The sequence below is a fragment of the Carcharodon carcharias genome, chromosome 9 (genome assembly GCF_017639515.1).
Source record: "Carcharodon carcharias isolate sCarCar2 chromosome 9, sCarCar2.pri, whole genome shotgun sequence".
In the NCBI taxonomy this organism is placed as follows: domain Eukaryota; kingdom Metazoa; phylum Chordata; class Chondrichthyes; order Lamniformes; family Lamnidae; genus Carcharodon; species Carcharodon carcharias.
Window position 1 is genome coordinate 17,381,415 of NC_054475.1, and position 13,969 is coordinate 17,395,383.

Below are 13,969 nucleotides of genomic sequence, written 5' to 3' on the forward strand. Positions count from 1 at the left end.
AGGCACTGTTTTTTAATATGCAAATCACAAAAACCCTGTTGGAGGGATAATCCTATACTGAATGAAAAGGTTATTGGAAAAAATGAAATTGTGAGCTTTATATTATCGAGGCACCTTTATCAATCTCCTTAATTTACTACAATGTTGTTGCTTTGTTACATCGAGAGGAATAAGATTTCTCTGGGACAACGTGTAGAGTCACTGATGGCTCCTTGCATAATGAACTGGGTCTTATAAACCACAGTGACATCTGTGCCACAGTTAGCGAGAGGAAGTTCAGCCAGGATTCTTGCTTTGACCACACCTTCTGCTTGAAAGTGTGGAGTTCAGCTGAGGACAGGATCAGGCCTGCCTGTAAGATCTTCATTGGTTGGTGTGAGTCACCAGCTCGGCCAATTCAACAAGAACCAGTGTAATAGAAAGCTGCTGAAACTTGTGGAACTACAGCTGTGGCTCATTGAATATCAGTCTTGCTTCTAGGTCAGAGGTTCTGGGTTCAAGTTCTACTTGAGAAACTTGAGTGCAAAAAATCCAACGTGTACTGATAGAGTGCAGCACTGCCACAGGTGCTGTCCTTCAGATGAGACATTCATCCAAGCTTATCTGCCCTCTCAAGTGCAAGCTAAAGATACCCCCATGACATATTTTGAAGAAGAGTGGGGGAGTTCTCCTCTGTATACTTGCCAATGTGTATTCTCTTAACTAGCATCATTAAAATACATTATCTGCTCATTGCCGCATTGTTGTTTGTGGGATTGTGCTGTGCACAAATTGGCTATCACATTTCCTTCATTACAACAGTAACTACACTTCAAAAGTATTTCATTAGTTGTAAACTGCTTTTGGACATTCTGAGGTTGTGAAAGGCGCTATATAAATTTACGTCAGTATGAGAAGTGCTGGGAGAAAGAATAGTTTTCTCATTCATACTCTCAGTACACACTCTTGTTCCTGTAGAGATCTGCAGGAGAAGTTGACTTGAATATGAGAGCAACATGTCTTTAAAGACCTTTGTTTTCAGAAAAATCCAGGTAAAGTAGGAAGGGGCAGAGCATCAAAGTGAAACCACAGTCACGTCATTGATGGTCACCTCTGAACTCTGAAACACTCCAAAAAATCAGATTGAGGGGGAAACAATGGCAGTGCCTATCAGACACTCAAAAATTAAACCATCAAATGGGACCACAGACGGAGTGAGCAACATGGTCTCTCTAATTGTGCACTTAGAACCCTCACTTTGCCTTTTTCATCTTAACTGGATTCAAGCCCAGATTCCAGGGCTAAAACTTAATAGCCCAATGGATCACAGGAACACACGGATGAACACAATTCAAACTGAAAAGTTAATTCTAAAAGCTTTAATACACATTAAGAGCTTCAGAAACATATACATAACACTTTCATTAAACTTCACATCTCACCCACAATCTTCCAAATGAATCAACTAACAGGTTGAAACTGTGCGAAGATGGGCATGTCAGGGAAACATTAAATAAACAAACGGCTATCACCCAATACTGCAGAGTTACAGACTCAGATTTGCTGTCGATATGAATGGGCCAGGCTGACCTCTTTGCCCAAGTTCCTGATCTTAGTTTCAACAGATATTATCGACAGGAGAGAGCTTCAAAATAAAGCGTCATTCTAACTGTACAAAAAAAAACAACTAGCAATACAGATCCAAAACAGATAAAACACAAGAAAAATCAACATAATAAGTCCCTCATTTAAATCACATCAGGGGGCAGAGCTAATGTAAGTGGGCTTTTCAAATAATATGGGACTTGTCTGATTTTAGCAAGAGTAATAAATAAATTAACATCTCATTTGCATTCATTACTTTTTAAAAAAAATGTGACTGTCATTTGCTATCTTCCACAAACCCCCGGCTGGATAAGTCTGGGTGAGGAAGATCCTTTGTCCATTTGACCTCAGTCTTTTTGGCAAAAGCTCTTCTGTCAATATGGACCTGATGCCTTTAATTCTGGTGGCCACGGGACCAACCTTTGCTTTCTGGACTCCTGCAGGGTGGAAAGTTCTTTTCCAATTTCCTTCTTCTGAGTCCTTCCAGGAGAGGTGGCAACCTCTGAACTTTACTTTGGTGCACAATGCAGGTCAGATTAAAAACCAAGTGGAATGGGTATCAATCTCTACCTAGCTCATGTTGCAATAATCTCTCAGGTGAAGAAACATCATTGGAAATTCGCCTTCTCCAGAGTGAATCTGAGCATGGCTGTTCCATTCCTCTCCATTGGAAATTCCAACAGGCCAGGCCTGGAATCGAAGGCCAGGATAATTCCAGGTTATACGCCAGGCTGGCACTGCGTTAGCTGATTCCACCCAACATGGTGCTAGGGGCACCACACTTGGGTAGGGGGGGTTCGGGCTGGGGAATCAGTCTTCAGGAATTGCTGTCAAAGAGTGTAAATGTTTGAAAATTGAGTGTGGACAAGATTGGCTTGGGTCATAATTCCATCCCTGCAGTCCCAAAACTTTGATACCAAAGATTGTGAGGCTGGGGATAATCATTGGCTTTGGTTATTGAAGTAGAACGCACATCAAGTTTTAAGGCTAGGTTAGATAGCTGATTGAAAGGGACATGGGGCACATAGGATTTGGATTCTGCTCTTGCAAAGGGTGAGCAGCAAGAAGGACTGGCTGAGTGGCCTATTTCCATGTTGGTAATTCTTTATTAAAATAACTGCAAACAATCAGAACTCTGGATCACAGCTGGAGATTAGCCGATGGACTGAGACATCACAGAACAATCATTCTCCAATAACCAGATCCCAACAGTCAGGAGGAGAAAGGGGGAAGATGTGGGATAGATGGGAGAAAGCTTTTGATTGAAGGCAATCAATATGTTGACTTAAGCACCAGGATCCCCATCATCTCATTGTGGCTTTCACTGAATTTACAACAAGTTATCATACAAAATTTGATACTGAGCCACGTAAGGAGATTTTAGGACAAATGATCAACAAGCCCGGTTAAAGAGGTAGGTTTTAAGGAGCACCTTAAAAGAGGAGAGAGAGGTAGAGAGGTGGAGAGGTTTGGGAGCTTAGGAAGCTTAGTACCTCATGGTTGAGGGCACAATGTCGGAGCGCAGGAAGTGCTCGACCCTTTCACTGGATCTTCTCTACAGCATTCAACCTGGAGTGAGAGACGGGGGGTAATTTGACCAGTCTTCACTCCCTGTGAACAGCTACATCTTTGGCAGCACAAGCATGCAATGTTACCTCTTTCCCCTCCACCCCGCCAATATAAATCAACATTACAATAACATGGCAATACAATACTGCATTGCCAAATGAAAACACAATGATTCATTCAGTTTGACTTTAATGTTTCATGCTAGCAATAAATTATTAGCTTGTAGTTTTGGATGTTTACATTTAAAAAAGAACCAAAGATGGAGAGGAGGAAGTGGCATTATTGTGAGTTAACAGACCCATTCCTTTAGTGCTGTAGAAGCCTTTTGTTTGTAAGTACTTTTTATCTCACAAGAATATAACTGAACCTTTACATATAAACTAAACTCACCAGCAGGAAAAGTGTTATACCTCCAACAGTTTTATTATATCAGAGATGGTATTATATTAAGTGTTTCATTATGTCAGGAGTTTCATCATGTCAATGATGTTATTGAATTAGCATCTCACTGTATCAGGGTTGGTTGATAATTCGATACAGTAGAACAAACAGTAAATGGGAAATGGCTGCAACTGGAATGACTAAACCCTGAACATTGGTTTGTTGAGTGACTTTTACTCTCTGATCCTCACGAATGTCCTCTTACCTGGGGCTTCAGGTCCTGAGTTTGACCTGAAACAGGCAGTATGTGCTCTGCAAGGTGAACAATCTGAGCCTAGCTCGTGTCCTGCAGCTGAATGGAGATTAAAGGTTTTTTAGAAGCACTGTTAGGGAAAGTGAGTGAGTGTTCAGCCATTCAATCATATCATGGCTGACCTATGCCTCAACTCATTTTACCTGCTTTTGCTCCAGGTCCCATGATACCCTTAGCCAATAAAATGCTGTCCATCTGCCTTGTAATTTTTAACTGATCCCCAGCATCCATAGCCTTTTTGGGAGAGAGTTCCAGATTACCACTCCCATCTGTGGGAAGAAATGCTTCTTGGCATCACCCCTGGACAACTAGCTCTAATTTTAAGGTTGTGCTCCATAGATACCCCCCATTGGGGGTAATAGTTTCTCCCTGCCTACCCTATCAAATCTCTTTACCATTTAAACACCTCAATTAGAATATCTGTTGACTATTCAAATTGAAGGGAACTCGAGCCTAGCTTTTTGTGAAACTTGCCTTTCTAGGGTAGTGCTTTATAGGGGATCAGTCATCTACTTTCTGGTGATGTTGGTTGAGCAAGGCCTATTGGCCAGGGCAGGGCACAAGGAGATTTCTGTGCTCTTCATGTGGGAGGAAAAAACAGCCAAGGAAGGAAATTTAAGACCAGGAGGGAAAAAAGCAAAGAACCAAATCAAAAGAGGGGTGTAAGAGAAATATGAAGACTGAGGAGGCGGCAAGGCATGAGGTGTTGATGGAGAATCATACTGGGCAAGGGTAGAATAGCTGAAAGATCTGCCTCTGGTAGTGTAGAAGGACGAGTGGTGAATAAGCAGCAATACCAAGTGACAGGAGGGCACAGCCACAGATAGCTGGACCAGTGTCTCAAACACCTCACCAAAGCCCCAAAACAATACACCTGAGTACCACAGAAATTGGTTTTCCAGTTTTCAATAGCCAGCGGGAAAAATTGAATTGAGATGAAGAGAGATTGGGCCACACTTGCCCGGCACAAACAGCAACAAACTATTTGATCCATTTCAATGTTATTTAAGATTCAGAAAACTGTTTCGCCGCTGATTTTTCCAGTACAGGAAGAACACAGAATGGAGGCACCAGCCATGGCTCACTAGTCACTTACCTTGGAGTCAGAAGGCAAACTCCACCACAGAGATGTGCGCCCCATAACCTAGGCTAACACTCTTAGAGCAGTACTGATGGAGTGCTGCCCTGTTGGAGATGCTGTCTTTTGAATGAGGCATTAAATCAAAGTCTTGTCTCCCCTGTCAAGTGGATGTAAAAAATCCAAAGGCACTTTTTCAAGGAAGGGCAGGAGAGTTCTCCCTGGTGTCCTGGTCAATATTTCAACCAACATATGATGAACTGGACTGTGAGGTTTTGCAATGTGCCAATTGGCTGCAACGTTTCAACTGTGATCACACTTTAAATGTACTTGCAAAGCAAAATACTGCGGATGCTGGAGATCTGAAAAAAAAACCCCAGAAAGTGCTGGAAAAACTCAGCAGGTCTGGCAGCATCTGTGGAGACAGAAACACAGTTAACGTTTTGAATCCAGTATGACTCTTCCGACCTCCTGAGATTTTCTAGCACTTTCTATTTTTATTTACTTTGAAGGTGCTTCATTGACTGTGAAGTATGTTGGGATGTCCTGAGGTCATTAAAGGAGCTATATAGATGCAAGTCTTTTTAAGATGCTGGGGAAGCTGAATGCAAAAAAGAAAAAGATAGAGTAAATGGACAGGTATTAGTTAGACAATGGAAAGCATGGGTTTTAAGAGGCTGTGGATGAAGTGAAGACTGAAGGAGTTTGGGCATTTCACAATTTGAGGTGGTCAAGGTGGAAGAGTTAGAGAAAGAGATGGTACAATGAATCTTGATTTTAATGCTGCGAGATAGTAAGCAGGAGGCACGTCACAGTGAGATGAGGAAAGTCCCGAACAGCCTTGAATGCATGAAACAAGGAGTGTGAGAAAAGAAAAAAGGAGTTTCCTCCTCAAATAAAAACCCTGCAAAATATTAAAGCTGCAGACACCTTCAGTGGGATTTTCCATGCCCGCTGCAAGTTGATGGGCTTTTGGCTGGGGCACCGCCTCACCCACGATGGGGCCCGAAAATCCTGGCCCTTGTTACAAGCCTGATCAGAAGTGAGTCATTTTGCAAGTGTGAATGCTTAGATCATCACTCTGCACAGAGGCAGACAAAAATATTGTACCAAATATTTGTTTTAAAGAGAGCACAGAGAGTGACGAAAACTTCATTTTAAAAAGATCGGGGAGAACAGGGAGACTTGTGGTAAGTCAGAGGATTGGGAAAGTTTTTAAAAACCAACAAAAGTTGACCCAAAAAAATAATAAAGAGGGAGAAAATAAACTTTGAGGGTAAACTATAAGTAACATAAAAATGGACAGTAAGAGCTTCTTTAAATATATAAATAGGAAGAGAGAGACCGATGTGAACACTGGCTCCTTAGAGACTGAGGCTGAGGAAATAATAATGGGGAACCAGGAAATGGCAGAGCAGTTGAATAAATACTTTGCATCAGATTTCATGGTAGAGGGTACTAATAGCATTCCAAAAATACTAAATAATCAAGGGGCAAAAGGTGGGGAGGAGATAAATACAATAACTGTCACTAGAGAAAAAGTACTAGGGAAACTCATGGGACTAAAGGCCGATAAGTCCCCTGGACCTGATGGGTTGCATCCTTGGATATTAAAGGAAGTAGCTACACAAATAGTGGATGCACTGGTAGTAATCTTCCAAGAATCCTTAGATTCTGGAAAAGTCCCAGAGGACTGGAGAACTGCAAATGTAACACCCTTACTCAAAAAGGGAGGGTGACAAAAAACAGGTAACTATAGGCCAGTTAGCTTAACATTCCTCATTTGGAAAATGTTAGAGTCTATTATAAAGGATGTAATAACAGAGCATTTATAAATGCATAATATAATCAAGCAGGCTTCATGAAGGGGATATCATGCCTGACAAATTTATTTAAATTCTTTGAAGAAGTAACAAACAGGATAAAGGGGAACCAGTAGATGTAATATATTTGGAATTCCAAAAGGTGCTCGATAAGGTACCCCACATAAGGCTACTTAATAAGATAAGAGCCCATGGCATTGGGGTAGTATATTAGCATGGATAGAGGATTGGCTAACTAACAGGAGACAGACAGTTGGGATAAGGTTGGCATTTTCAGGATCTCAACCTGTAACTAGTGGAGTGCCATAGGAATCAGTGCTGGGGCCACAATTATTTACCATATAAATTAATGAATTGGATTGGGAAGTGAATGTACTATTGCTAAGTTTATGGATGACACAAAAATAGGTGGGAAGGCAAGTGGTGAGGGTGACATAAGGAGTCTACAGAGGGATATAAACAGGTTAAGTAAGTGGGAAAAAACTTGGCAGATGGAATATAATGTGGGAAAATATGAGGTTATACACCTTGGTGGGAAGAATAGAGGAGCTGAATATTATTTAAATGGAGAAAGACTGCAGAAAGCTGCAGCACAGAGGGATTTGGGGGTCCTCGTGTATGAATCACAAAAAGCTAGCATACAAGCTCAGCAGGTAATAGGGAAGGCAAATGGAATGTTGGCCTTTATTTCAAAGGGAATGGAGTATAAAAATAAGGAAGTCTTGCTAAAACTATACAAGGCACTAATTAGACCACACCTAGAATACTGTGAACAATTTTGGTCCCCTTATCTAAGGAAAGATATACTGACATTGGGGGAAGTCCAGAGAAGGTTTACTAGGTTGATTCTGGGTATGGAGGGATTTTCTTATGAGGAGAGGTTGAGTAGGTTGGGCCTGTACTCATTGGAGTTTAGAAGAATGAGAGGTGACCATATTGAAACATATACGATTCTTAGAGGGCTTGACAGGGTAGATGCTGAGAGGTTGTTTCCCCATTTGGGAGAGTCTAGGACTAGAGGGCATAATCTCAGAGTAAGGGGTCACCCATTTAGGACAGAGGAGGAATTTCTTCTCTCTGAGGGTAGTCAATCTGTGGAATTCTTTACCGCAGAGGGCTGTAGAGGCTGGGTCGTTAAGTATATTCAAGTTGGAGATAGAAAGATTTTTAATCAGTAAAGGAATCAAGGGTTATGGGGAAAAGGCAGGAAAGTGGAGTTGAGGATTATCAGATCAACCAAAATTTCATTGAATGGCGAAGAAGACTCAATGGGCTAAATGGCCTACTTCTGTACCTGCGTCTTATGGTCTTAATGACCTCTGGAATAAAGAGAATATAAAATCAGTTCCTCTTACTGTCTCAGCCTTGTGTTCAGTTAACTGTTATGATTAAAACAAGAGATTTATAGAAAGGGGAAAAATGTAGTTCCAGTCACCATATGGTAGGTTTCACAGAATCAGACAATAATACAATGCAGGAGTCTATTTGGCCCATTATGTCTGTGCCAGCTCTTTGATAGAGCCCACCAAATAACTCCACTGCTCTTTTCCCATTGGCCTGTAAATGTTTCCCTTCAAGTATTTATTCAATTTCCCTTTTGAAAGTTACTACTGAATATGTTCTCACGCATCCCCCCCCACCACCGATCCCCACCCCACACTATCAACCCCTCCGCCCACCACCACCCCCCACCCCCCGACCCCCCCACCCCACCCCACCCCCCACCCCCCACCCCTGACCCCTTTCAGGCAGCAGGTTCCAGGTCATTTCTTAAAAAATATTTTCCTCATCTCTCCTCTGGTTCTTTTGCCAAATACCTTGAATTCTCCTGGTATCACACTGCAATGTGATACAGTCTTATCATACTACTTGTTTATTCATTGCACATTAAAGTTCCTGTAAACTTGGAGTGTTCCAATGGAAACACCATCACTGAACAATTAAATAGAGCCACTTGCTCATATATGTCCCACCCTGCCATCAAAACATAGTCTGATGTGATTATAGCTAAGATAGCACTGATAGTTCAATGAGTTCATCCACTGAGCAGCTTATTCACAATATTTGCTACTGGGGCTTCAAGGATCCCTCAGTTTGATTCCTTTTGTGCTAGTCAATCTCACGCTGCGATTAGTCACAATGTCCCTGCGGTCGGCCCAAGGGACATCAGCCATGGATGCTGTTGCTGATGATTATCTGACAAACCTCTGCTGGCAATGTGTCTGGGAGGAGGAGGTTGTAGAACTGGAGGAGGTTACAGGGAGAGATGGGGAGGAGCAGCATTGAGTCTGGCTATGTCCAAAGCAGCTGCAACACTCACAGTCTAATCATACAGAATTCATTGAGCAAGCAATTGGAGGGCATCTAAAGTAACCCATTGAATGTCAGTATGTTCTGAAAATGAGACAAAAGCTTGAGAAATTATCACATCAAAATCTGGAAAGGTCTCAGATCCTGTCCCAATCGCACTGCGCCAACTGATTGCAGTAATAAGTGTCTGACTGAATAAGTCACCTTATTGCCCAAAGCTTTGGGGGGGAGGAGACGACTGGGGGGAGCAATCATGACTGTTCCCAGCTCCCTAGTTTTTTTTAAACTAACTTCCATGTTGGTGATATAACATCCACATCTCAAAAAACAGAAAAAACAGGCCTGAGGCCTCTCATTAGCATAAATAAGGTGCCTAACCCCAGTTTTAGGTGGCTGCTCCAAAGGCCTGAGAAGAAACCTGACACAATTTTAGGTTTGATGTTTTTCAGGTGGCCTTGAGGCACAGGTTGTTAGACCCTGAAATTGGTTCTTTGGCATCCACTTTATGCTTGTAAAATAGGCACAACAAGGACTAGTTTCTACCTCAAGAAATCTTAATGGGCTGAAAGAAGGAACTAGACAGGTTCTTGCAAAACATGTAATTCAGAGTTATTAAAAATACACATGAGGGAATTCTGTGAACATGTGCGATAGATGGGCTGAATGTCTCAACCTCTTATATCACCATTGTCAAGGGTAGTTGGGAAAATGCCTTGCTCTCAAGACTTTGCCACTGTCTCGCTGAAAATCATTGAGAGGAGTGAGGCGAGCAGCCTGAGGGCTGTAGGCAGCAGAAGCTTGGAACTGAAGGGGCAACCCTCCACTGCTCACAGGCAACCCAGCATCTCTCCCTTGACCTGCTTCCCACCCTTTTTGTGTGCCCCATTTCCTAAAGGATGCCATGGGATGGGATCGAGTCTCCAAGGACTGAAACTGAGATTCAACATTGGACACAATTGGGGGAACATTCTAACAGGCAAAAGGGGACAATATAAACTGCTCCACAAAAAAGCTTTGGAGTTTGAAGTGCCTGAAGAGCATAGTTTTAAACATAACTACTGAACAATGTTCAGCAAAACTCGCTGCTAAATCAAACTGAAGTGGATGCCAATAACACCATTATAACATATGTCTTTGTCTTCCAGTCTTGACAACTATCCATTTGAGTTGAAATCCTCGTAGACTGTTCATCATCTTGAGGTCACTCGTCCTCTAATAACTGGAGAGCTTGCAAGACTGACCATAACCAACAGTCCTGTTCCATTCTCATCAATGTCAGTCTGGATTCCCAGGATTCACAATTATGAGGAGAAGCAGAGGCCGCAGCACTCCATGCAGATCTCCAGACAGTCTGCTGATTCACAGCACGCATCTACAATCCCACAATCCAGGTCACACGGCAAATCACAGGGTGCACACTCTTCCGAGCCACAGCAGAAACAGCAGGAGCTGTCGGAGGTACAGGTGCCACAGGTTGCACAGTCTAGCACGAGATTGCACAGGGTGAGGAATTGACAGAACAGGCAGGCCAGGATACAGTGTACACAGCAGTCTGCACAGGAGAGAGGATGGAGAGAGAGAGAGAGAGAGAATGTTACAGCGAGGTGCTCTCAATTTGATTCTGACCAGTAAATTTGAAAAAAATACAAGCTCTGAATGTTCCTGTCTATGCGTGCTCATGTCTGATAGAAACATCAGAAACAAGCCTAATCCTGCCCTCAGTGAGCACCTAGCTGGGCAGTGATCAGGATCAGGAATCCTGTCTAATCCCTCCCTCTCTCTAATCTAGGGCTCACTAGGCAGTAATCAGGATCAGGAATATTTCAAATTCCCCCCTTTCTCTTACCCAAGGTTTACTAGGCAGTGATCAGGATCAGGAATCCTGTCTAATTCTCCCCTTTCTCTAACGCAGGGTTTACTGGGTAGTAATCAGGATCAAGACTACTGTCTAATTCACCCCTTTCTCTAACCTAGGGTTCACTGGGCAGTGATCAGGAGTAAGAACCCTGGTTGATTATTCATTGCCCTAGACTGCACTCTAAAGCCAATAGCAGGTGCCCTTCGTGACGTCAATGAACTGAGCAGAAATTTCAGATTGATCTGGCCCCCTCACAGACAGCCTGTTCTACAGCCATGAAGACAATGAGCAAAGACCCAGAGCTTCATTTTGCTGTAACCTTCACTGTTTTCTCAGCTGAACTATTCCTAAAACTGTATAGAATTGACCAATCTTAACCTACTGCTGATCAAACAACCAGATCTCACTGGTCAGAGCCATTTTAAACCCCCTTGTTAACCCAGGAGGCTGTGGCTAACAGTAACCATCCCTCCTGTTACACACCCAGGAGAGATTTATTCAGAGCTAGATTGAGCCCCGGATCACATGAGCAGTATTGCTCTGTACTGGAACACCGGGACTCTCAGTTGGCTACTTGAAGAAGAGATTTTTGGGGATTTCAGTTTGAAGCTATTTTCTTTCATCCAATTTAATTTCCTTATCTTTAGCACTTCAGTTCCTTACTTCACTCAAGTAGCCTTCAACTCAGTGTTGACCGGGTGATCCAACATGATGGGCATCACAGCAGCTCCTGATTCTGTCTGGACATCAGACCCATACACTGTCCCAAAGAGAGCAGCTGCTCTCTGGATAGTGATGAGGACGAGCATTTCTGATCAACTATTACTTTTTCCTTGACTTGCTTACCCTGGCCAACATAGAAGCCCTAGCTAGCATGAGCCCCAGGCCAGGGGCAGGGCCTTGGAGATAACATTTATTTAACAGACAATGAGAAAAGGCCATTCTGCCCATAAGTTGGCTTCATATCCCCTGTGCTATTATTTCTACAGATTAAGTCTTGCTCGATCAGAATCATCGATGTCAGTGATACAGGCCCTTAGATCAGTATGAGGAACCCACACCTACACTCACCTTCCTCTGCATCAGAAGGGATCTGAGATGCTGTTGACCTGGAGCTGGATTTACTCTTCTTGCTGTATTGGCTGTTGATGGATGGGTAGGAATGCAGCTTACCATGCTGGTTATCTGAGGTTAATGGCGTCAAGTGCTCCACGACACTGCCGCGGACTCGGTGACCAGCTGGAGCATGAGTGGCTGGGCTTTGTGATGTGGTTACAGCTTCAGTCTCTGTGCTGTTTGAGTGCGCTGTCTGTCTGATGCCGTTCTGTGATAAAACAGGACTCTCTTCAGCATCTTCTAGTGCCGAGCATCTTGCTGGAAGGGAGGTCTCAGGTTGAACTTAGGAAAAAGGTGACAAAAAAAAGCTTTAAACATCAAAGTTACTTTTACCTGTGACCCCCTGAGAGCACTGCCCTCCCTCAGTACTGACCCTCTGACAGTGTAGCACTTCTTCAGTACTGACCCTCCAACAGTGCAGTGCTCCCTCAGTACTGACTCTCCGACAGTGCAGCACTTTTTCAGTACTGACCCTCCAACAGTGCAGTGCTCCCTCAGTACTGACCCTCCGACAATGCAGCACTTCTTCAGTACTGACCCTCCGACAGTGCGGTGCTCCCTCAGCATTGACCCTTCGACAGTGCAGCATTCCCTCAGTACTGACCCTCTGACAATGCAGCACCACCTCAGTATTGGTGTATTTGATTTCCAAAAGACATTTGATAAGGTGCCACATCAAAGGTTACTAAACAAAATAAGAGCTCATGGTGTAGGTGGTAACATATTATCATGGATAGAGGATAGCTAACAGGTTTATTTTTAGGTTGGCAAGATGTAACCACTGGAATGCCACAGAGGTCAGTGTTGGGGCTCCAACTATTCACAATGTATATCATTGACTTGGCTGAAGGAGCCAAAGGTATGATGGCTAAATTTGCTGATGGCACAAAGATAGGTAGGAGAGTAAGTTGTGAAGAGGACATAAGGAGTCTGCAAAGGGATATACAGTCAACTCCTATCATTTACGACCCCCTCCCCCATCACACGTTTGTTTACCTGTGTGAATGTTTACATACACAAAATCAAGGTTCGCGGCCCCAAAACTTTCACCTGTCCACGGTTTAGAATGTTAAACTTTCACCTTTGCCACCTGGAAAGCGGGCACAGTGCATGTGCAAGTTCACTGTTCACGATTTCACCCTTCACAAGATGTCGCAGGAACAGAACACCCATGTATGACGTGAGTTGCCGGTAGACAGGTTCAGTGAGTGGGCAAAATACTGGCAGATGGAGTATAATGTGGGAAAGTGTGAACTTGTCCACTTTGGCAGGAAGAACAGTAAAGCAGCATATTGTTTAAATTGAGAGAGATTGCAGAACTCTGAGGTACAGAGGGATCTGGGTGACCTAGAACATAGAAACATAGAAACTAGGAGCAGGAGTAGGCCATTCGGCTCTTCGAGCCTGCTCCGCCATTCATTATGATCATGGCTGATCATCCAACTCAATAGACTGCTCCTGCTTTCTCCCCATACCCTTTGATCCCTTTTGCCCCAAGAGCTATATCTAACTCCTTCTTGAAAACATACAATGTTTTGGCCTCAACTACTTTCTGTGGTAACGAATTCCACAGGCTCACCACTCTCTGGGGGAAGAAATTTCTCTTCATCTCAGTCCTAAATGGTCTACCCCGTATCCTCAGACTGTGACCCTTGGTTCTGGACTCCCGTACCATCGGGAACATCCTTCCTGCATCTACCCTGTCTAGTACTGTTAAAATTTTATAGGTTTCTATGAGATCCCCCCTCATTCTTCTGAACTCCAGCGAATATAATCTTAACTGACTCAATCTCTCCTTATATGTCAGTCCCGCCATCCCAGGAATCAGTCTGATAAACCTCCGTTGCACTCCCTTTATAGCAAGTACATCCTTCCTCAGATAAGGAGACCAAAACTGCACACAATATTCCAAGTGTGGTCTCACCAAGGACCTGTAT

At 43.3% G+C, this 13,969-nt stretch overlaps 1 protein-coding gene across 2 annotated transcripts in view; it reads right to left on the reverse strand.

Annotated features, from left to right (window-relative positions):
* Positions 1-9,225: 9,225 nt before the first annotated feature.
* The window catches only part of mdfi (MyoD family inhibitor), a 113,050-nt gene continuing 108,306 nt past the window's right edge, over positions 9,226-13,969 (reverse strand). For both annotated transcript variants that reach the window (XM_041195999.1, XM_041196000.1), the window contains 2 exons: positions 11,988-12,314; positions 9,226-10,610 (listed from right to left, as the gene is read on the reverse strand). In XM_041195999.1, coding sequence (XP_041051933.1) covers positions 10,360-10,610; positions 11,988-12,314 — 578 coding nt within the window. In that variant the 3' untranslated portion in view covers positions 9,226-10,359. The remainder of the gene's footprint in view (positions 10,611-11,987; positions 12,315-13,969) is intronic.